The sequence below is a fragment of the Pseudophryne corroboree genome, chromosome 11, assembly GCF_028390025.1.
Source record: "Pseudophryne corroboree isolate aPseCor3 chromosome 11, aPseCor3.hap2, whole genome shotgun sequence".
NCBI lineage: Eukaryota > Metazoa > Chordata > Amphibia > Anura > Myobatrachidae > Pseudophryne > Pseudophryne corroboree.
This window is the reverse complement of record NC_086454.1, coordinates 209,135,284-209,159,201: the sequence shown is the minus strand read 5'-3', so window position 1 is coordinate 209,159,201 and position 23,918 is coordinate 209,135,284. Positions and strand designations below refer to the sequence as shown.

Here is a 23,918-nt window from a genome sequence, read left to right as displayed (position 1 = left end):
AGTTTGCGAGATATGACAGGAATCGACAGAGTTTAGGAGAGGGGGAGGAGACATCTGGAAAGTGAAGGGTCGCAGTGACTAGGGCATGATCTGAGAGGGCTATGGCCTCAATTTGGGAGTCAGACACATGAGGGATCAGGGAATGTGATAATAGAATATAGTCTATCCTGGATAGTGTGTGATGAGCAGCGGAGAGGCATGTGTACTCTTTTTCCGTGGGGTGTAGAGCTCTCCAGATATCCACTGCTTGCAGTCTTTCTGCTAAAAAGGGAAATCCAAATTTGGGCAATGAAAGATGTCTCGCTGGTAAATGGGACCTATCTAGGTAGGAGGAGGATATAAGGTTGAAATCTCAACAGTGGAGCAAGGGCTCTGTAAGGAAGGGGGACAATTTGGCTAGTAGAGTCTGAAAAAACATCCTGTTATAAACATTAGGCGCATAGACATTGCATATGGAGTACATTTTACCATTAATCTTTGCAGATAGTATGACATAACGACCATCTGGGTCAGCTACAGTGGAAACCACCTCAGTTGGAATATGGCGTTTTAACAATACGACAACACCCCTGGCTTTAGAATTAAATGAGCTAGAACCCAGTACCTGCCAGTTTAAGGTGTTCAGCTTCGCCGTCTCCTCTCGCGTGAGGTGTGTTTCCTGAAGGAATGCCAGGTCTATCCGCTGTTTGTTAAGATATAAGTATTTTCCGTCTCTTCGCTGGGGAGTTAAATCCCCCCACATTCCAAGTTCCCACTACTAAGTCAGGCATAATGCAGTGGAAAAGACAAAACGTATGCACCAACCACTGCCAGCTTTATACGGATAAAGACAGTCACATCCCGGGAGGGGGGCGGGAGAGAGGGAGGAGGAAGGAGACAATACAAGGAGGAGAAAAGAATAAGAAAGGAGAAAAGTAAACAACAGGTAGTACAATATGAAAAACATCACAGTACTAATGATCATTATAGCAATGACCAGCGACCTCCGGCTAACGGTCATGCACGAGGACCAGCAACAGCGGTCTCGTACACGGGCGTTAGAGGACAGGAATGCAATAGTAAGGGAGGAGTCCCTTCCCACCATCATCATATAAGTATCCATACCCGCACGAGAAGAACCCCCATATATAGACAAAACAGTGAGGGGTAATACGTCACGAATGACAATCAGGGAGCGGGGGTTACCGAAATGCAGGTTCAGCAATCATATCAATATAAAAATATGACTAACTAAATTGAAAATCAACATGAGTAAGTTAATCCAACATCTAAGTGAGCTGAGTTATATATAGCACTAGATGCAATTGAGTGAAGTGAATACAGTGAATAATGTGGGTGCGTGTAATCTGAGGACATGCATAATCAGAATACAGCAGCAGCAGTCATTACAGCAGCAATAATAGGACACTGTCAGCGAGGGGGTGCATGAAAGCATCCGAGTGGGGTCGAGGAATCACAACGTAGCTGTCACTGAAGGACGATCTGTGATGTTCGCGCTATCTTCTCTTGCAACATTGCGCAGGTATGCTGCGGCGTCAGCGGGTGACAAAAAGTCCTTGTGGGAGGTACCCTCATAAATGCGCAAGCGAGCGGGGTAGAGCAGGCCAAACTTGCGGCCCTGTGACACAAGTTGAGTGCAAATAGGGGAGAAAGTCTTACGGGCCCGAGTCAGTTCTACCGAGTAATCCTGGAATATGTAAAGCTTATTGCCCTCCCATTGTAAATCTTTCACTTTGCGGGAAGCAGACCAGAATGTCATTTTATGAAGGTAGTTCAGACATCGAAACAGAGTCACACGTGGGTGCGGTCTGTTGGGGGTGGGAACTGGGCCCACCCGGTGCACCCTCTCGATCACAAGATCACTACAGTCCCATTCAATGCCCAAAAATGAAGGAAGGGTTGTGCATACAAAGTGTGCCAGTGCTGTGCCTTTAATAGATTCTGGCAGTCCCACTAATCTTATATTATTTCTTCTCGAGCGATTCTCAATATCATCTAATTTATTCCATATTTGATCATTTTCTGTAGTGAGGGATTTTACTGAATGGTGCAGCCCTTCTATGTCATGAGTAGCTGCTTGAAGCTATGTTTCAGTGTGGGTTACCCTCTGTGTCAGATGCTGCAGCTGTTTAGATATATCACAGACAGCTTGGGACAGGAGGGGTGCCATTGTAGCAGTGATAGCAGCCACTACATCCCCATATGTGACAGGGGCTGCAGGGTCACGGCATACCTGGGAGCCTGCGTTGTCAGTGCCCTCTGCTGAAGCCTTCTTAGAAGCTGGGGAGACCACTTCTGGTCTGGCGTCCGGCGCCATGACACTGGCCGCGCGGTGCTTCTCCTGTCTGGTTGGTGCGCCGGTGGGAGCTTGGGGAGCCACAGCTACGGCTGTCACGAAATGGTCCATCGTGACTGCGGGTACTGGCGGGGGTAATATGGGCGGTGTAGAGGCTATAATAGCCTTGTAAAGGTGTCTTAAAGCGGGCGGCGGGGACGGAGCTCCTGCAGTGAGCTTCCTACTCCATGCGTCCCGGAACCGGAAGTCCAATGTCAGTATGTTAAATGCTATAGCCTAGGATGCCTTTTACAGCAAGAAAACTGTCCAATCCGTTTTTAAATGCATTTACAGAGTCTGTCATTATTACCTTCTCCGGTAGGGAGTTCCAAATCCTTTTTGCCCTTATGGTGAAGAACCCTTTCCTACGTTGTGTACGGAATTTTCTCTCCTCTAGCCTCAGTGAGTGCCCACGTGTCCTATACAGAGTTTTATTAATAAACAAATCCCCTGCCAACTGTTTGTATTGACCCTTTACATATTTGAAGATATTAATAATGTCTCCTCTTAGTTCCTTCTTTTCAAGGGAATACAAATTTAACCTAGTAAGCCTTTCCTCATACTCCAGTGTCTCTAACCCTTTCATCAGTTTAGTAGCGCGGCTTTTAACTCTTTCGAGTCCCCCGATATCTTTTTTAATAATATGGTGCCCAAAATTGAACACAATATTCCAGATGCGAACGTACCAATGATTTATACAGAGGCAGGATTAAATCCACGTCCCTTGACTCAATACCCCGTTTTATGCACGCAAGGACTTTACTTGCTTTTCTTTGATTTGTTGTATAGGAAACATACCAGAGAATTGCTAGATGTTGCTAAAGAGACAAGGGAACGGCAGCCCTCACCCTATAAAAGTGTCAGTGAACTTGTTTCACAGATGCTAGACAAGATTGCGGCCTTGGTGCCCACTGTCAAGGTACATATGGAGCAGGCTCGACAAGCTCAACAGAGAGTATATGATTGTAATGCCCATGAACGTATATTTGTCTCTGGGGATAGAGTTCTTGTTTTGATACCCACAGTGGAAAGCAAGTATTTGGCTAAATGGCAACCGTTTGAGATCAGGGACAAAGTGAATGAGATTACCTATAAAGTATACCAACCAGGCAAAAGAAAGCCTAAACAAATTTACCATGTTAGTATAACCTAATTAAATCCTGGAAGGGTAGGGTAGCCCTGTCAGCTGAACTTGCCCACCAGTAACTACAATCCCCGCTGTTCCCGAAGTAAAGGTGTCAGAGACACTGTCAGCTACTCAAAAGAACAATGCTAAAGAATTCCTCATTAGGAACAAGGATGTGTTCTCAGCGCTGCTTGACCGGATGGTCAAAATAAAGCATGACATAGTCACAAACCGGGGGTCAAGGTCAACATAAAGCCATATCGAATTCATGAAGCACAGTGAGAGGCTGTCTCTAAAGAGATTAAGACTATGCTAGAACTTGTGTCATCGAAGAGTCTAACAGTGAATGGTCCAGCCTCATAGTTCTAATTATGTAACCAGATGGCAACCTGCAATGATTTTTGTAAGTTGAATGCAGTGTCCAAGTTTGATGTGTACCCCATGCCCCCATGTGGATGAGTTGATAGAAAGTATAGAAACAGCCAAATATCTCACCACACTGGACCTGAAAAAGGTTGCTGGCAGATCCCATTAACCATTATAGCAAAAAAAAAAAACACAAGCTTTCCTTGTTCCAGAAGTGCTGTTTCAGTATAGGATGTTGCCTTTTGAATTGCATGGGGCCCCAGCAACCTTCCAGCGTGCAATGGATAGAATTTTGAAGACTCAGTATGGAGCTGCCTATTTGGATGATGTGGTAATCCACAGTCCAGATGGGGAGTCCCACTTAGTGAGAGTAGAAGCAGTGTTGGACTCAATCAGAGCGGCAGGGCTAACAGTCAACCCAAAGAAATGCTTCTAAGTGATAAAAGAGGTTAAATACTTGGGGTTTACCATAGGTAGAGGTCTGCTTAAGCTGGAACTGAACAAAATTGAGGCTTTTCTGGCCCCATCTGGTAAATAAAAAATGGGAGAGAGTCTTCTTGGGATTCACTGGGTATTACCAATGTTTTTTTTTCTAATTTTACAACAACTGCAGTTGCTTTATCAGACCTTATCAAAGTTAAACAATCAAATATGGTGAAATGGGAGCATGAGGAAGAAAACACATTTCAGGCATTAAAAGTGGTGTTATATACACAATCATTGTTGATAATATCGGCTTTTCTCAAGAATTTGTGGTTCAGGCGGATGCCTCAGAGGTAGGGGTACGTGCCGTATTGTCCTAAAACCGAGATGGGGAGCTCCTCATTATTTATTTGAGTAGAAAACTTATTGAGCATATAAGAGGTACGCTATTGTTGACAAAGAGGCCTTTGTTATTATGTGAGCATTAGACATCTTGAGGTATTACCTCTTGGACAGACGGTTTAAACTAGTGACTGATCATGCTCCGTTACAATGGATGTCTGTAAATAAAAGGGCAGAATGCCAGAATAACAATGTGGTTTTAGCCTTGCAAGACTTTTAATTTACAGTGGAACATTGGTGGTCATTCCGAGTTGTTCGCTCGTTGACGATTTTCGCTATGCTGCGATTTGGTGCTAAATGCGCATGCGCTAAGTTATTTGACTAAAAACTTGGCAGTTTTTCTGGTGTTCGTGTGGCGCTTTTCAGTCGCACTGCTAATCGGTGAGTGATTGACAGGAAAAGGGCGTTTCTGGGTGGTAACTGAGCATTTTCCGGGAGTGGCAGGGTGTGTTTGTGACGTCAAACCAGGAACTAAGCGGACTGAGGTGATCGCAATCTAGGAGTAGGTCTGGAGCTACTCAGAAACTGCAAGGAATTATTCAGTAGCAATTTTGCTAACCTTTCGTTCACTATTCTGCTAAGCTCAGATACACTCCCAAAGGGAGGCGACCTAGCATTTGCAATGCTGCTAAAAGCAGCTAGCGAGCGAACAACCCGGAATGAGGGCCATAGACAACTAGCCAATGTGGATGCATTTTCTCACATCTTCTGTTTAGGTTCTACAAGTATTCCGCCCCCTAGGTCTAAACAGTGTGTGTGTGGGGGGGGGGGGGGGGGGTGACACATTTACTGGATTAGTGGTGGAAGGCAGATATATTTGCCACAGATTTCTTACCTATGCATACCTCCCTTCTCACTTGATGGGGTTGGGTCGGTCGCACGGCTCACCTCCCAACAATAATACATGCCGTGTATGTGCGCACAGCATCTATTCAGAGATCACTTGCTGCTTTGCAGAGCAGAGCAGTGGATGATCAAATACTCCCCAGCTGACCCCCCTGCCCGCGGGACACTGCTACCCGTAGGTTGGACATCGGGACAGTATCCGAAAAGCAGGACTGTCCCGCTGGATTCGGGAGGTATGTGCCTATATATTTTATAACCCCAGAAATATTGTGTTGGTTCTGCTGAGAGCATTTGGTAAGAACTGGATGAGGGTCCTGGGGTTGGATGTGAAAAGATAGGGCAGGTTCTCAATTCATTTAGGCTCAGTTTGGGGTCTTTGGGCTATTAGCCTCACAGAAAGCGAATTAGCACTTTCAGCTGTAGGTGTGTGTTAAAATGTTGTCAGCCTGGTCTCTCATATTGCCTGGGGGAAGAGGAGAGTCCCTATGGAGTCTCTGTTAAAGAGAAACCTGCATTTGAAAACCAGTGAGCTGTGCCTGGTAAACTTCTCCTTGTTTTTTGTTTTTTTGTTTAGTGAGTTAGGAATATTCTGTGTTTAGTTAGTGCCAGCTGGCAAGGTATTTTAAGGGCCCTACACATTGGCCGATCCGCCGCCGAGCTGCCCGACGGCAGATACGGGCGACCCGGCGCGGAGGAGCAGTGACGGGGGGAGTGAAGTCTCTTCACTCCCCCCGTCACCCGGCTGCATTGAAGTGCAGGCAAATATGGACGAGATCGTCCATATTGGCCTGCATGTACAGCCGATGGGGGACCAGCGATGAACGAGCGTGGGGCCGCGCATTGTTCATCACTGGAGCGTCCACACTCAAAGATATGAACAGTATCTCGTTCATATCTTTGACTAATGTCGGCCAGTGTGTAGGGCCTATCACTTTTCATGTTTATTTCTGTTTTTCTGCACAATAAAACTGTCTGAAACCAGTTGCACCAAACCAGCCGACTTGTGTGATGTCTCAGCTGCTGCAACCTGCCATCTACCCCAGAAGATGGTACCTGTTCCCCTGCAGTGGAAAACGCAGGATTTATAGACTGAGTTTCCAACTGCTTGATTTTACAGTGCATGTGGCCAGCTCGTGAAGAGGGCATAATTAGTACTGGACCAGCTATAACATGCATGATACACTGTATGTCATAATTCCGACATATGCATGGCCAGCAGTTACAGTAAGCCATTATATGTTGCAGTAGGGACATCTTGCTTGAGCTGAATGCTTTATATCAGATGTGGGCTCCAATCCAGAACATTGGAGCAAGGCTGGGGGAGCGGCAGAAAAACCTAGATACTGCCCTGGACATATATGTACACATTACACAGTGCATTTTTTTACAAATCTCCTATTTGGTGCACAGTCATACACATGTGTATTAATTACTGGCTGACACATTTTAAAAGATCCACCGGTGTTACAAATAATTTTATTTGTAATACTGAGGAGATCCCTAAAACATGCAGCTCTAGTAAAATTGTATTATATACAATTGCTATAAGGGTCATTGTGTGGGCTAGAGAAGGGGGTTTCCAGGCATACCCCCCCCCACACACACACACACACACACACACACACACACACACACACACACCTCCCCCCCGTGGTTGCCTGTGCCCTGACCCTGTTACAGGAAGGTTGTGCTAAAATAATTTCCCATTGTGAAAATAGGTACTTTCCCCATTGTGAAGTCTCTCAGCAAAAGGCTTCACTTTCTATGGGAGGCAACAACACAAGCGTGCCCATTGGGATGAGGGTCATACCAAAACAAAACTGTATTCCATAGAGTACAGCGTCCATATCCATCTGAAGATGGAAGTACAGTAGTTATTGGGGCCAAGCTTTTTTGGAGCTTGTTAAATTTATCAGTCTGCAGTTAACATTAAGACTTTGTTTACCCTGTTTCTTTGTGGAAGTATTTCATTATTTAAACCATGTTAATCTGAAACACAGGCACTAACAGGAAATAAAAAATGCATTTCAAATTTAAACGGCTTATTCCTGGTTACTAGGGAGACATGTTCCTCTTGAACACAGACATGCTCACAGGCGTGCACAGAAATACATGTTTCTTTTCATGTTCAACTTGCAGTAAGTCTTATTTAGTGTTTATTTTGGATGCAGCGGACTTGTAAAACTATGGGGGTAATTCAGGCTTGATCGCTGTGGGCGTTTTCGCACAGCGTGTAATCAGATCTGAACTGTGCATGCGTATGCACCACAATGCGCCGACACGTCAGATGACTGCACCGGGCATCGGTGCCTAGTGACGGGATGGTGCGAAAAAAGTGATTGCACGGGCAATCGCAAGCTGATTGACAGGAAGACTACCTGATCGCAGGGCTGCAAAAAACGCACCCTAGCAATCAGTTCTCAATTACCCCCTATGTTAATTACTCAGCCAATATCTTGTTACAAAAATGGCCACTGCTGGCATCTCAGATCTGCCACTTATTGTACATACAAAAGACAACATAAGGAACATACTGTATGTCGCACCATCGAACTTCAACTAAAACGCTATTGGTAAGTCCAAATGCGAACAAATTCGCAGTGGCTGCCTAGGACACTCCCAGAAAATGGTGGCAACACATCTGCATTTTTGTAGCCACCCCCCAGTTACCTCCCCCAAACCTCTGTACTTGTCACTCACTTTGCAAATAAATCCTCACTACATCCGCCATCACTAATCAATCACTACACATGTGCTTTGACAAAAGCACAGTGGGCAAAAATCTCTCCACTGCATCTAACATCAATGAAGCAGGCCTATTATTTGCCATCACTAACTTACAATGGTGCACATATTAAACACATTTCAGAAGTACTTTAACAAAACCTACCTGTGTGAATACACATTTCTTGCAGCATTTAGATAGGATAAAGTTGAGCAACAGCCATGAATCAAGGACCCAAACAGCTAAAGAGATAAAAGTTTAACACATTATCACACTTAACACTTTGAATTTATATTGGTAATCATTCAAGCGGGTGGTATTCAGTTTGCCAGCTGTTGGGATCCCGGCGCTTAGTATACCGGAGCCGGAATCCCGACACCTAGCATACAGACACTTATTCTCCCTCTTGGGGGTCCACGACCCCCCTGGAGGGAGAATAAATAGAGTAGTAGCGCGCCACCGTGCCAGCAATGTGACGAGTGCAGCGAGCCCGCAAGGGGTCATTTGTACTCGCCCCACTGTCGTCATGCCAGCGGTTGGGATCCCAGCGCCGGGGTGCTGGCCGACAAGAACCCAGCCGCCGGAAAACCATACTACACCCATTCAAGCCATACTTACAGAGTCTAAAGCACAGTCTGTTCCAGAGAGGTTAAGGTGGCACAGTGAGGTGCACTGATTCAGGAAGTTATAGAGGTTCTGAAATAATAAAAAAAGACTATTATATTTTTGCTGAATATTAATATTGAAACATTTCAAGTTGGACCCCATGCCTCAGGGCCGGCTCCAGGCATGTTCGAATAGAGTGGCCGCGCGGGGTGCCACCCTTAATGGGCGCTGCGCGCTGGCACCTCCATATTCGTGCCTGGAGCCGGCCCCGTGCAGCGCTACTCGGCCTTAAACTGTTGTGTGCGCGCTATTTGCGCTGTGCGGTGCTGGCGTTGTGCAGCAAGCATAGCGCGCACAACCGTTTTGGAAGAGTCCGCCCGCGCCCTCAGACAGCAGCACTCCACCTCCCAGCGCCGCAGGTATTGTGGGGGGCATTTATGGATCGGGCACTGTGTGGGGGCATAACTGGCACTGTGGGGTCATATCTGCACTGTGGGGTTATATCTGCACTGTGGGGGCATATCTGGCACTGTGGGGTCATAACTGCACTGTGGGGGCATTTATGTATCTGGCACTGTGGGGGCATATCTGCACTATGGGGGCATTTATGTATCTGGCACTGTGGGGGCATTTATGTATCTGGCACTGGAGGCATTTATGTATCTGGGACTGTGGGGGCATATCTGGCACTGTGGGTGCATTTATGTATCTGGCACTGTGGGGGCATATCTACACTGTGGGGGCATTTATTTATCTGGCACTGTGGGGGCATTCATTTATCTGGCACTGTGGGGGCATTTATGTATCTGGCACTGGGGGCATTTATGTATCTGGCACAGTGGGGGCATATCTGCACTGTGGGGGCATATCTGCATTGTGGGGGCATTTATGTATCTGGCACTGTGGGGGCATTTATGTATCTGGCACTGGAAGCATTTATGTATCTGGCACTGTGGGGGCATATCTGGCACTGTGGGGGCATTTATGTATCTGGCACTGGAGGCATTTATGTATCTGGCACTGTGGGGGCATATCTGGCACTGTGGGGGCATTTATGTATCTGGCACTGTGGGGGCATATCTGCACTGTGGGGGCATTTATTTATCTGGCACTGTGGGGGCATTTATTTATCTGGAACTGTGGGGGCATTTATGTATCTGGCACTGGGGGGGCATATATGGCACTGTGGGGGCATTTATGTATCTATCACTGTGGGGGCATATCTGCACTGTGGGGGCATTTATTTATCTGGCACTGTGGGGGCATTTATTTATCAGGCACTCAGGGCATTTATGTATCTGGAACTGTGGGGACATATCTGGCACTATGTGGCCATTTATGTATCTGGCATTGCTGGGGGGCATGTCATGCGTATCTGGCACTGCTGGGGGGCATGTCATGTGTTGCTGGCACTGCAGGGGGGCATGTCACGTATTGCTGGCACTGCTGGGGGGTATGTCACGTGTTGCTGGCACTGCTGGGGGGCATGTCACGTGTAGCTGGCACTGCTGGGGGGCATGTCACGTGTAGCTGGCACTGATGGGGGGGCATATCATGTCTATCTGGCACTGCACATTATGTGTATCTGGCACTATACTGGAGACATTGGCCATTGGCCCTCATTCTGAGTTGATCGCTCACTAGCTGCTTTAAGCAGCAGTGCACACGCTAGGCCGCCGCCCTCTGGGAGTGTATCTTAGCTTAGCAGAAGTACGAACGAAAGGTTAGCAGAACTGCTCGAAAAACTTTTCATGCAGTTTCTGAGCAGCTCCAAACCTACTCCTACCTTGCGATCACCTCAGTCAGTTTAGTCCCTGATTTTGACGTCACAAGCCAGCCGCTCCCCCGTTTCCCCAGGCACACCTGCCTTTTTATCTGACACGCCTGCGTTTTTTAGCACACTCCCGGAAAACGCTCAGTTACCACCCAGAAACGCCCCTTTCCTGTCAATCACTCACCGATCAGCAGAGCGATTGAAAAGCGTCGCTCGACCTTGTGTGAAATTGCATAGTTTTGTGTGAAAGAACGTCGCGCATGCGCACTGCGTACTATACCCAGATTTGCCAATTGTTTTGCCTGATCGCCGCGCTGCGACCGAAAGCAGCTAGCAATCAACTCGGAATGAGGGCCATTGTGTGTAAGGAACACTGGCCCTCATTCCGAGTTGTTCGCTCGTAAGATTTTTCCGCAACGGAGCGATTAGTCGCAAACTGCGCATGCGCAACATTCGCAGTGCGTCTGCGCCAAGTAAATTTGCAAAAGAGTTTGGTTTTTTACTCACGGCCTAACAAAGAAATTTCATCGTTCTGGTGATCGGAGTGTGATTGACAGGAAGTGGGTGTTTCTGGGCGGAAACTGGACGTTTTATGGGTGTGTGCGAAAAAACGCTTGCGTTTATGGGAAAAACGCAGGAGTGTCTGAAGAAACGGGGGAGTGTCTGGGTGACCGCTGGGTGTGTTTGTGACGTCAAACCAGGAACGAAACTGACTGAACTGATCGCACTGGCTGAGTAAGTCTCGAGCTACTCAGAAACTGCAAAGAAATTTCTATTCGCATTTCTGCTAATCTTGCGTTCGCAATTCTGCTATGCTAAGAGTCACTCCCAGTAGGCGGCGGCTTAGCGTGTGCAATGCTGCTAAAAGCAGCTAGCGAGCGAACAACTCGGAATGAGGGCAACTACTGTAGCTGTCATGTGTAAGGCTGCTAATTGTGTGCGTAGAGGGTGTGTGAAAATATATTTATTTATAGCCTGATAATATGAAGTTACAAGGCCACGCCCACTTTTCCATAGGGTTTGGGGGGGAGGGGGGGCACTTTTACATTTTCTCGCTCAGGGTGCTAGTAGGCCTGGAGCCGGCCCTGCCCTGCCTAACAACTGTACAGAGTGGAAGTTGAGCGGAGCACAGCATTTGGGTACAGAGACGTCCGTTGCTCATAGCCAGCTCCTTCCCAATAGGCTGTGGTGAATAGTGGTGATGCTGAGACACATTCCCATTGTAAGGATTATAAGCCGGCAGCAGCTCCCACAGTGGAGGCATGACATACAGCGGCAGCTACCACAACTAAACACCAACAAGCCACGGCAGTGAATAGAGGGGACGCTGAGACACATTCCTGTGATGAACCAACTGGTCCTGTCCAGATTATTACCATACCAAACCTGCATCTTGGCTCTTCCCTGGGTAGAGTAACCCAGAGAGTTTACTTTTTACAGCATGATCCTGCTTCACAGTATTAGGTGTGTGAAAATGTTGTTATATGTTTATGCCTATCAGGGAATATTATCTCTAAGCCTGATATGTTATTTACAGATGCATGTGACATATGTTGTTTTCTCTTACGTCCTAGTGGATACTGGGGATCTGTACTTTAGTACCATGGGGTATAAATCGGGTCCACTGGAGCCTGGCACTTTAAAAACCTTTAGTGTGTGTATGTGTGTGCTTGCTCCTCCCCCCTATGCCCCCCCCCCCCTACCAGACTCAGTTTAGAAAATGTGCCCAAGGAGCCAGGGGCATTTCTCTGGAGCTCCAGAGAGTTTCCTTTATTTTTTATTTTATTTTATTATTTTCAGGTAGTACTGGTTGGCATCCAGTATACCTGCTTCGTGGGACTTAGAGGGGGGATCGAACTAATCTTCTGAGGGTTAATGGTTCGTAATCCCAGCTGACAGGACACTGAGCTCCTGAGGTGCTGTTCCCATGCCAGCAGCTAGCCGCCACCCTCTAACAGATGCCGAAGGCCAATAGGTGCGGTGAGTGTTACACTGGGGTCCCAGTTAGCGGGACTCCAGAGTGGATTTGGGGGCATGTCACGGAGTGGTCACAGGCCATGAGCTGCGGTGACCGTCGCGGGCTAAACTTGCTCACGGCTCAAGCCCCGCAGTGCTTACTGTCCATTAGGGCTTGTGTGTACTGTATATATATTGTCACTTTATAATATCAGCTACTGTTGTGCGCCCTCCGAATACTGTACTTTATTCTATTTTTATCTCCCACTAGCAAGGAGATTGTTCTTGAGGTGCTGCCCGATTTATTACAGCGCGAGTAAAGGGTATTGTTGTTGTTTCTTATCTATCTTGCTAGTTACCCCCAACTCGCTGCAGTATCATGCCTGTCTTTATAGATAGATCAAAAAGATCGCAAAGAATGAAACAATTGTTTATGGAGGACAAAGAGTTAGTCCTCATGGAGGAGAATGAGGAGGATTACTATGAGCATTTGAATCTAATGGAAAAACTCTCCACTAAGGAGATCAAGGGATGGTACGATGTCATCACCCTTGAAAAATATATCGAAGTAGAGAGAATCCCAAGAGGTTTGAGGTTACTAAAAACACCTACCCTGGGGAACGATAATGAGAGTTTTATGGAACTCTGTTTTGACCGATTGTTCTATGAAACTAATGGGTCTAATTTGTTAAAGAATGCAAAAAGGAGCTAATTAACTTAGACGAGGAAATAACTAAAGTGGAATCCCTTATGGAAAAGTTCGAAGTTAGTGAAGAATATAAAAAAGATGTGAGAGATCTATTATCTAAATTAGACAAATCAGAAAATGAGATTGTAATTAGAAAACAAAGAAAATATGTTAGAGATAAGAACGATTATAAAAATGGGAATATTCAAAATTGGTCTAAGGTAGAAACGCAGCCGTTAAGGACTCGACAGTCTGAGCGTAGTAATAATGAATGGCATTAAGTAAATTATGAACACCGGGGGAGACAAATCCACCGATCTCCATATGGGAAAAAGAGGTTCTCCAACCACTATCAAAGGTATAGGGAAAGAATACCCTCATATCCATATAGACAAGAGAGGCATCAATCCTATATTGAAAGATACCATAATATACCATATCATTATAATAAATTTTATAATTTAAGATCTTTATACCCCCGTAGGTCTGAACGGGGATATTCACCCCGCATGTCTGAACAAAAACAGCATTTTTTGGGGGAGCGTATAAACACACAATATCGGACAAAACAGAAAAAAGTAGAGATAGCCAAGAGCGAGGTACCACAGGGTATAAAAAGTAGAGATGAGCGCCTGAAATTTTTCGGGTTTTGTGTTTTGGTTTTGGGTTCGGTTCCGCGGCCGTGTTTTGGGTTCGACCGCGTTTTGGCAAAACCTCACCGAATTTTTTTTGTCGGATTCGGGTGTGTTTTGGATTCGGGTGTTTTTTTCAAAAAACCCTAAAAAACAGCTTAAATCATAGAATTCGGGGGTCATTTTGATCCCATATTATTATTAACCTCAAAAACCATAATTTCCACTCATTTTCAGTCTATTCTGAATACCTCACACCTCACAATATTATTTTTAGTCCTAAAATTTGCACCGAGGTCGCTGGATGACTAAGCTAAGCGACCCTAGTGGCCGACACAAACACCTGGCCCATCTAGGAGTGGCACTGCAGTGTCACGCAGGATGGCCCTTCCAAAAAACACTCCCCAAACAGCACATGACGCAAAGAAAAAAAGAGGTGCAATGAGGTAGCTGTGTGACTAAGCTCAGCGACCCAAGTGCCCGACACAAACACCTGGCCCATCTAGGAGTGGCACTGCAGTGTTACGCAGGATGTCCCTTCCAAAAAACCCTCCCCAAACAGCACATGATGCAAAGAAAAAAAGAGGCGCAATGAGGTAGCTGTGTGAGTAAGATTAGCGACCCTAGTGGCCGACACAAACACCGGGCCCATCTAGGAGTGGCACTACAGTGTCACGCAGGATGTCCCTTCCAAAAAACCCTCCCCAAACAGCACATGACGCAAAGAAAAATAAAAGAAAAAAGAGGTGCAAGATGGAATTGTCCTTGGGCCCTCCCACCCACCCTTATGTTGTATAAACAGGACATGCACACTTTAACCAACCCATCATTTCAGTGACAGGGTCTGCCACACGACTGTGACTGATATGACGGGTTGGTTTGGACCCCCACCAAAAAAGAAGCAATTAATCTCTCCTTGCACAAACTGGCTCTACAGAGGCAAGATGTCCACCTCATCATCATCCTCCGATATATCACCGTGTACATCCCCCTCCTCACAGATTATCAATTCGTCCCCACTGGAATCCACCATCTCAGCTCCCTGTGTACTTTGTGGAGGCAATTGCTGCTGGTCAATGTCTCCGCGGAGGAATTGATTATAATTCATTTTAATGAACATCATCTTCTCCACATTTTCTGGATGTAACCTCGTACGCCGATTGCTGACAAGGTGAGCGGCGGCACTAAACACTCTTTCGGAGTACACACTAGTGGGAGGGCAACTTAGGTAGAATAAAGCCAGTTTGTGCAAGGGCCTCCAAATTGCCTCTTTTTCCTGCCAGTATAAGTACGGACTGTGTGACGTGCCTACTTGGATGCGGTCACTCATACAATCCTCCACCATTCTTTCAATGTTGAGAGAATCATATGCAGTGACAGTAGACGACATGTCCGTAATCGTTGTCAGGTCCTTCAGTCTGGACCAGATGTCAGCATCAGCAGTCGCTCCAGACTGCCCTGCATCACCGCCAGCGGGTGGGCTCGGAATTCTGAGCCTTTTCCTCGCACCCCCAGTTGCGGGAGAATGTGAAGGAGGAGATGTTGACAGGTCGCGTTCCGCTTGACTTGACAATTTTCTCACCAGCAGGTCTTTCAACCCCAGCAGACTTGTGTCTGCCGGAAAGAGAGATCCAAGGTAGGTTTTAAATCTAGGATCGAGCACGGTGGCCAAAATGTAGTGCTCTGATTTCAACAGATTGACCACCCGTGAATCCTTGTTAAGCGAATTAAGGGCTCCATCCACAAGTCCCGCATGCCTAGCGGAATCGCTCCGTGTTAGCTCCTCCTTCAATGTCTCCAGCTTCTTCTGCAAAAGCCTGATGAGGGGAATGACCTGACTCAGGCTGGCAGTGTCTGAACTGACTTCACGTGTGGCAAGTTCAAAGGGCATCAGAACCTTGCACAACGTTGAAATCATTCTCCACTGCACTTGAGACAGGTGCATTCCACCTCCTATATCGTGCTCAATTGTATAGGCTTGAATGGCCTTTTGCTGCTCCTCCAACCTCTGAAGCATATAGAGGGTTGAATTCCACCTCGTTACCACTTCTTGCTTCAGATGATGGCAGGGCAGGTTCAGTAGTTTTTGGTGGTGCTCCAGTCTTCTGTACGTGGTGCCTGTACGCCGAAAGTGTCCCGCAATTCTTCTGGCCACCGACAGCATCTCTTGCACGCCCCTGTCGTTTTTTAAAAAATTCTGCACCACCAAATTCAAGGTATGTGCAAAACATGGGACGTGCTGGAATTTGCCCATATTTAATGCACACACAATATTGCTGGCGTTGTCCGATGCCACAAATCCACAGGAGAGTCCAATTGGGGTAAGCCATTCTGCGATGATCTTCCTCAGTTGCCGTAAGAGGTTTTCAGCTGTGTGCGTATTCTGGAAAGCAGTGATACAAAGCGTAGCCTGCCTAGGAAAGAGTTGGCGTTTGCGAGATGCTGCTACTGGTGCCGCCGCTGCTGTTCTTGCGGCGGGAGTCCATACATCTACCCAGTGGGCTGTCACAGTCATATAGTCCTGACCCTGCCCTGCTCCACTTGTCCACATGTCCGTGGTTAAGTGGACATTGGGTACAACTGCATTTTTTAGGACACTGGTGAGTCTTTTTCTGACGTCCGTGTACATTCTCGGTATCGCCTGCCTACAGAAGTGGAACCTAGATGGTATTTGGTAACGGGGGCACACTGCCTCAATAAATTGTCTAGTTCCCTGTGAACTAACGGCGGATACCGGACGCACGTCTAACACCAACATAGTTGTCAAGGACTCAGTTATCCGCTTTGCAACAGGATGACTGCTGTGATATTTCATCTTCCTCGCAAAGGACTGTTGGACAGTCAATTGCTTACTGGAAGTAGTACAAGTGGGCTTACGACTTCCCCTCTGGGATGACCATCGACTCCCAGCAGCAACAACAGCAGCGCCAGCAGCAGTAGGCGTTACACGCAAGGATGCATCGGAGGAATCCCAGGCAGGAGAGGACTCGTCAGAATTGCCAGTGACATGGCCTGCAGGACTATTGGCATTCCTGGGGAAGGAGGAAATTGACACTGAGGGAGTTGGTGGGGTGGTTTGCGTGAGCTTGGTTACAAGAGGAAGGGATTTACTGGTCAGTGGACTGCTTCCGCTGTCGGCCCAAGTTTTTGAACTTGTCACTGACTTATTATGAATGCGCTGCAGGTGACGTATAAGGGAGGATGTTCCGAGGTGGTTAACGTCCTTACCCCTACTTATTACAGCTTGACAAAGGGAACACACGGCTTGACACCTGTTGTCCGCATTTCTGGTGAAATACTTCCACACCGAAGAGCTGATTTTTTTGGTATTTTCACCAGGCATGTCAACGGCCCTATTCCTCCCACGGACAACAGGTGTCTCCCCGGGTGCCTGACTTAAACAAACCACCTCACCATCAGAATCCTCCTGGTCAATTTCCTCCCCAGCGCCAGCAACACCCATATCCTCCTCATCCTGGTGTACTTCAACACTGACATCTTCAATCTGACTATCAGGAACTGGACTGCGGGTGCTCCTTCCAGCACTTGCAGGGGGCGTGCAAATGGTGGAAGGCGCATGCTCTTCACGTCCAGTGTTGGGAAGGTCAGGCATCGCAACCGACACAATTGGACTCTCCTTGTGGATTTGGGATTTCGAAGAACGCACAGTTCTTTGCGGTGCTACTGCTTTTGCCAGCTTGAGTCTTTTCATTTTTCTAGCGAGAGGCTGAGTGCCTCCATCCTCATGTGAAGCTGAACCACTAGCCATGAACATAGGCCAGGGCCTCAGCCGTTCCTTGCCACTCCGTGTGGTAAATGGCATATTGGCAAGTTTACGCTTCTCCTCCGACAATTTTATTTTAGGTTTTGGAGTCCTTTTTTTACTGATATTTGGTGTTTTGGATTTGACATGCTCTGTACTATGACATTGGGCATCGGCCTTGGCAGACGACGTTGCTGGCATTTCATCGTCTCGGCCATGACTAGTGGCAGCAGCTTCAGCACGAGGTGGAAGTGGATCTTGATCTTTCCCTAATTTTGGAACCTCAACATTTTTGTTCTCCATATTTTAATAGGCACAACTAAAAGGCACCTCAGGTAAACAATGGAGATGGATGGATACTAGTATACAATTATGGATGGACTGCCGAGTGCCGACACAGAGGTAGCTACAGCCGTGGACTACCGTACTGTACTGTGTCTGCTGCTAATATAGACTGGTTGATAAAGAGATGTAGTAGTAGTATGTATGTATAAAGAAGAAAGAAAAAAAAACCACGGGTAGGTGGTATACAATTATGGACGGACTGCCCAGTGCCGACACAGAGGTAGCTACAGCCGTGGACTACCGTACTGTACTGTGTCTGCTGCTAATATAGACTGGTTGATAAAGAGATGTAGTAGTAGTAGTATGTATGTATAAAGAAGAAAGAAAAAAAAACACCACGGGTAGGTGGTATACAATTATGGACGGACTGCCCAGTGCCGACACAGAGGTAGCTACAGCCGTGGACTACCGTACTGTACTGTGTCTGCTGCTAATATAGACTGGTTGATAAAGAGATGTAGTAGTAGTATGTATGTATAAAGAAGAAAGAAAAAAAAACCACGGGTAGGTGGTATACAATTATGGACGGACTGCCCAGTGCCGACACAGAGGTAGCTACAGCCGTGGACTACCGTACTGTACTGTGTCTGCTGCTAATATAGACTGGTTGATAAAGAGATGTAGTAGTAGTATGTATGTATAAAGAAGAAAGAAAAAAAAACCACGGGTAGGTGGTATACAATTATGGACGGACTGCCCAGTGCCGACACAGAGGTAGCTACAGCCGTGGACTACCGTACTGTACTGTGTCTGCTGCTAATATAGACTGGTTGATAAAGAGATGTAGTAGTAGTATGTATGTATAAAGAAGAAAGAAAAAAAAACCACGGGTAGGTGGTATACAATTATGGACGGACTGCCCAGTGCCGACACAGAGGTAGCTACAGCCGTGGACTACCGTACTGTACTGTGTCTGCTGCTAATATAGACTGGTTGATAAAGAGATGTAGTAGTAGTAGTATGTATGTATAAAGAAGAAAGAAAAAAAAACCACGGGTAGGTGGTATACAATTATGGACGGACTGCCCAGTGCCGACACAGAGGTAGCTACAGCCGTGGACTACCGTACTGTACTCTGTCTGCTGCTAATATAGACTGGTTGATAAAGAGATGTAGTAGTAGTATGTATGTATAAAGAAGAAAGAAAAAAAAACCACGGGTAGGTGGTATACAATTATGGACGGACTGCCCAGTGCCGACACAGAGGTAGCTACAGCCGTGGACTACCGTACTGTACTGTGTCTGCTGCTAATATAGACTGGTTGATAAAGAGATGTAGTAGTAGTATGTATGTATAAAGAAGAAAGAAAAAAAAACCACGGGTAGGTGGTATACAATTATGGACGGACTGCCCAGTGCCGACACAGAGGTAGCTACAGCCGTGGACTACCGTACTGTACTGTGTCTGCTGCTAATATAGACTGGTTGATAAAGAGATGTAGTAGTAGTAGTATGTATGTATAAAGAAGAAAGAAAAAAAACCACGGGTAGGTGGTATACAATTATGGACGGACTGCCCAGTGCCGACACAGAGGTAGCTACAGCCGTGGACTACCGTACTGTACTGTGTCTGCTGCTAATATAGACTGGTTGATAAAGAGATGTAGTAGTAGTATGTATGTATAAAGAAGAAAGAAAAAAAAACCACGGGTAGGTGGTATACAATTATGGACGGACTGCCCAGTGCCGACACAGAGGTAGCTACAGCCGTGGACTACCGTACTGTACTGTGTCTGCTGCTAATATAGACTGGTTGATAAAGAGATGTAGTAGTAGTATGTATGTATAAAGAAGAAAGAAAAAAAAACCACGGGTAGGTGGTATACAATTATGGACGGACTGCCCAGTGCCGACACAGAGGTAGCTACAGCCGTGGACTACCGTACTGTACTGTGTCTGCTGCTAATATAGACTGGTTGATAAAGAGATGTAGTAGTAGTATGTATGTATAAAGAAGAAAGAAAAAAAAACCACGGGTAGGTGGTATACAATTATGGACGGACTGCCGAGTGCCGACACAGAGGTAGCTACAGCCGTGAACTACCGTACTGTGTCTGCTGCGACTGGATGATAAATAATGATATAAAAAATATATATATATCACTTATGCAGCCGGACAGGTATATATTATATAATGACGGACCTGCTGGACACTGTCTGTCAGCAGAATGAGTTTTTTATAGAATAAAAAAAAAAACACCACACAAGTGAAGTCACACGACGAGTGTTTAACTTTTTCAGGCAATCACAATATAGTATACTATACTACTAACTATACTGGTGGTCAGTGTGGTCAGGTCACTGGTCAGTCACACTGGCAGTGGCACTCCTGCAGCAAAAGTGTGCACTGTTTAATTTTAATAATAATATGTACTCCTGGCTCCTGCTATAACCTATAACTGGCACTGCAGTGCTCCCCAGTCTCCCCCACAATTATAAGATGTGTGAGCTGAGCACAGTCAGATACGAGTGTTTAACTTTTTCAGGCAATCACAATATAGTATACTATACTACTAACTATACTGGTGGTCAGTGTGGTCAGGTCACTGGTCAGTCACACTGGCAGTGGCACTCCTGCAGCAAAAGTGTGCACTGTTTAATTTTAATAATAATATGTACTCCTGGCTCCTGCTATAACCTATAACTGGCACTGCTCCCCAGTCTCCCCCACAATTATAAGATGTGTGAGCTGAGCACAGTCAGATATATACATAGATGATGCAGAACACTGGGCTGAGCAGTGCACACAGATATGGTATGTGACTGAGTCACTGTGTATCGTTTTTTTCAGGCAGAGAACGGATATATTAAATAAAACTGCACTGTCTGGTGGTCACTGTGGTCAGTCACTAGTAAACTCTGCACTCTCTACAGTTCTACAGTACTCCTAAGCTCCAGTAAATCAGGTCAATCTCTCTCTCTCTCTCTTCTAATCTAAATGGAGAGGACGCCAGCCACGTCCTCTCCCTATCAATCTCAATGCACGTGTGAAAATGGCGGCGACGCGCGGCTCCTTATATAGAATCCGAGTCTCGCGAGAATCCGACAGCGTCATGATGACGTTCGGGCGCGCTCGGGTTAACCGAGCAAGGCGGGAAGATCCGAGTCGCTCGGACCCGTGAAAAAAAACATGAAGTTCGTGCGGGTTCGGATTCAGAGAAACCGAACCCGCTCATCTCTAATAAAAAGAGGATCTCGAGAGGAAAAAAAGGGAGGGAGAGGCTGTAGAGGTAGTAGAAAATACTCCCAAAAAAATAAAAGCACACCTGCCACTTCAGAAACAGGAATTATCAACCTATCAGCGAAGGAACTTTCTACAGCCGAGACATCGGTACTAAAAAAGGGTCTAAAATTCACACCAAATGAAGGTACGGATAAATTTAATTTGTTCATAGATCTAAATAGATATGTAAGAAACTTAACGGTACAGAGACACTTTCTAAAAAATCCCGTCCCTAAATTGTCTTACGAGCCTAAAGAAAAACCCGTTGTCTCCCTTCCTTCAAAATTTTATCCAGTGGAGTCCCGTGGGAGTCACGTGGACATTTTCTATGAGTCAGTTAGAGACGACTTTATAAAAATGAAAACTCATAATAATAAATATAACGATAACATCACTCCGCTAGAAAGAAATGCCATCAAGAATCTAGCAAAGGACTCTAGTATTATTATCAAGTCGGCAGACAAAGGGGACGCAGTAGTCCTCCAAGATAGATCACTATATCTGAAAGAATCTTAAAATATATTGAACGATGAATCCACCTATGTCAAACTTGACAAAGATCCGACTGTAGAGTTTCAAGATTCACTCTATGAACTTTTGAATAGTGCTAAAAAATATATCTTAATTTGCAAAGAGGAATTTGACTACCTCTATAAGAAGTTCCCTACCATGCCTCTATTCTACCAACTGCCTAAAGTACACAAAAATAGAGAAGTCCCACCGGGACGTCCTATTATTGCAGGAGTAAATTCCTTAACTTCGAACCTCTCGCACTTTGTTGATTTAAAGTTACAGCCTTATGTCTTGTTAAATAAATCCCATCTCAAAGATTCCACAAGTCTTCTGAGACTTGTTGATAACTACGAATGGTCGCCTGATAATAGATGGCTAACAGTGGACGTACAAGCCCTCTATTCCTCCATCCCACATGATACGGGAATAGAAGCAGTGAGACATGTCCTTGAAAGTGACCCTAAAAATACACAATTAGAGGTCACCTTCATTACAGACTGCATTAGGTTCATCTTAGAACATAATTTCTTTGATTTTACTGGTACCTACCTCCTACAGAAACAGGGTACCGCGATGGGGACCAAGTTTGCCCCATCGTATGCTAACCTATTAATGGGAGAGTGGGAAAGTAAATTTGTATACGATACTGACTTTGATAAGGTGAACATAAAACTATACAGGAGATATATCGACGACCTGTTATTTATATGGCAAGGAGACCTGAAAAGCATTGAGAACTTTATGGATCATCTGAATAAGAACAAATATAATCTGAAGTTTACCCATAAGACTGATCCTACGACTATAGATTATCTGGACTTAGAACTAAGAGGATGCATTATAGGAGGGGTGACCACCAAGACCTATTTTAAATCTGTAGATGCGAACAGCTACATACCCCAAGATAGTTGTCACCATCCAGTTTGGAAGAATGGAGTTCCCTACTCCCAATTTGTTAGGATTAGGAAAAATTGCAGCAATATAACTGAGTATTGGGAACTGATTGTTCCCAATACTCAGTTGTATTGCTGCATTCTGTTCAATAGATTCATAGAAAGAGGTTATGATGCTAGCTGCTTGAATGAAGCAAGGCATAAGGCCTCAAAAAGATCAAGGATAGAACTACTAAAAGAAAAACCCTATAAAATCTCTTCCAGTGTGAGTCAATCAAGATCATTTGTCACTCAATATAGCAAAGATGCTAATAAAATAAAGAAAATAATGACGAAACATTGGGGTATACTACAGAGAGACCCCATTTTAGGACCCACATTGCCAGATAAACCTCAGTTAGTCTATAAAAAAGCTCGGAACCTCAAAAGTGTAATAACACCAAGTAGTTTGAAGTCGGACAAATCTTTGAATCCATCAAGTGACCACTTTTTGGCTAACAAATGGGGATGTTTTCCTTGCAATCAGTGTATCTGCTGCAAGTACAGTACATGCAAAAGGCCTCTGTTAAATTGAAAATGGAAAATGACAGATTCCATATATTAAAAGATAGGGTCACCTGTACTACAGAATATGTAATCTACAAAATAAGTTGTTCATGTGGTCTTTCATATGTGGGAAAGACAAAACCAAAACTGAAAATTAGAATGCAGGAACACTTACGGAATATTAAAAATAGAATGATGTCACTTAGTCTACCTCGGCACTTTGCTGAAGTACATAAATCCGAAGTGACCGGGTTGACCTTCACAGCATTAGAACATATTAAAATTGATAAAAGAGGAGGAGACAGAGATTTATTGTTAGCGAAACGAGAGTCTTATTGGATCTATACACTAAATACTTTATCTCCGTTAGGTCTTAATGAGAGTATAGACATTGTCTCCTTCCTGGGTTGCTAGGAGAAAATGTTTATACTCTCTAGTACATGTTTATCTGCATTCTCCAATAATTTATCATTTTTCTATAGGAGGTCCCTTTCCCTACATAGATATAGAACACCCGTAAATAATTCTATTATTTTAGGTATAAGTGCCTTCTCATCATTGTCTAAAGTGAACAATTATTATTTGGAACTGTGATTCTATGTCTATCTAATGTATGTCATCTTATTGTAACATGAACATAAGTGTTATTATTTTAACATGATTATAAGTGTGTATTTGATATATGTCATCTTATCATTGTAACATGAATGTAAGGGTTATTTCACTATTGCCCAAAAGATCTATAATAATCACTTT

General features: G+C 45.2%; 1 protein-coding gene across 1 annotated transcript in view; it reads right to left on the bottom strand.

The window, feature by feature from the left end:
• Window positions 1-23,918, bottom strand: part of LOC134969339 (capping protein, Arp2/3 and myosin-I linker protein 3-like) — a 1,162,896-nt gene that overhangs the window by 750,798 nt on the left and 388,180 nt on the right. The window contains exons 10-11 of the mRNA XM_063945252.1: window positions 8,842-8,919; window positions 8,389-8,465 (exon numbers count right to left, since the gene is read on the bottom strand). Of these exons, the coding sequence (XP_063801322.1) occupies window positions 8,389-8,465; window positions 8,842-8,919 (155 nt within the window). The remainder of the gene's footprint in view (window positions 1-8,388; window positions 8,466-8,841; window positions 8,920-23,918) is intronic.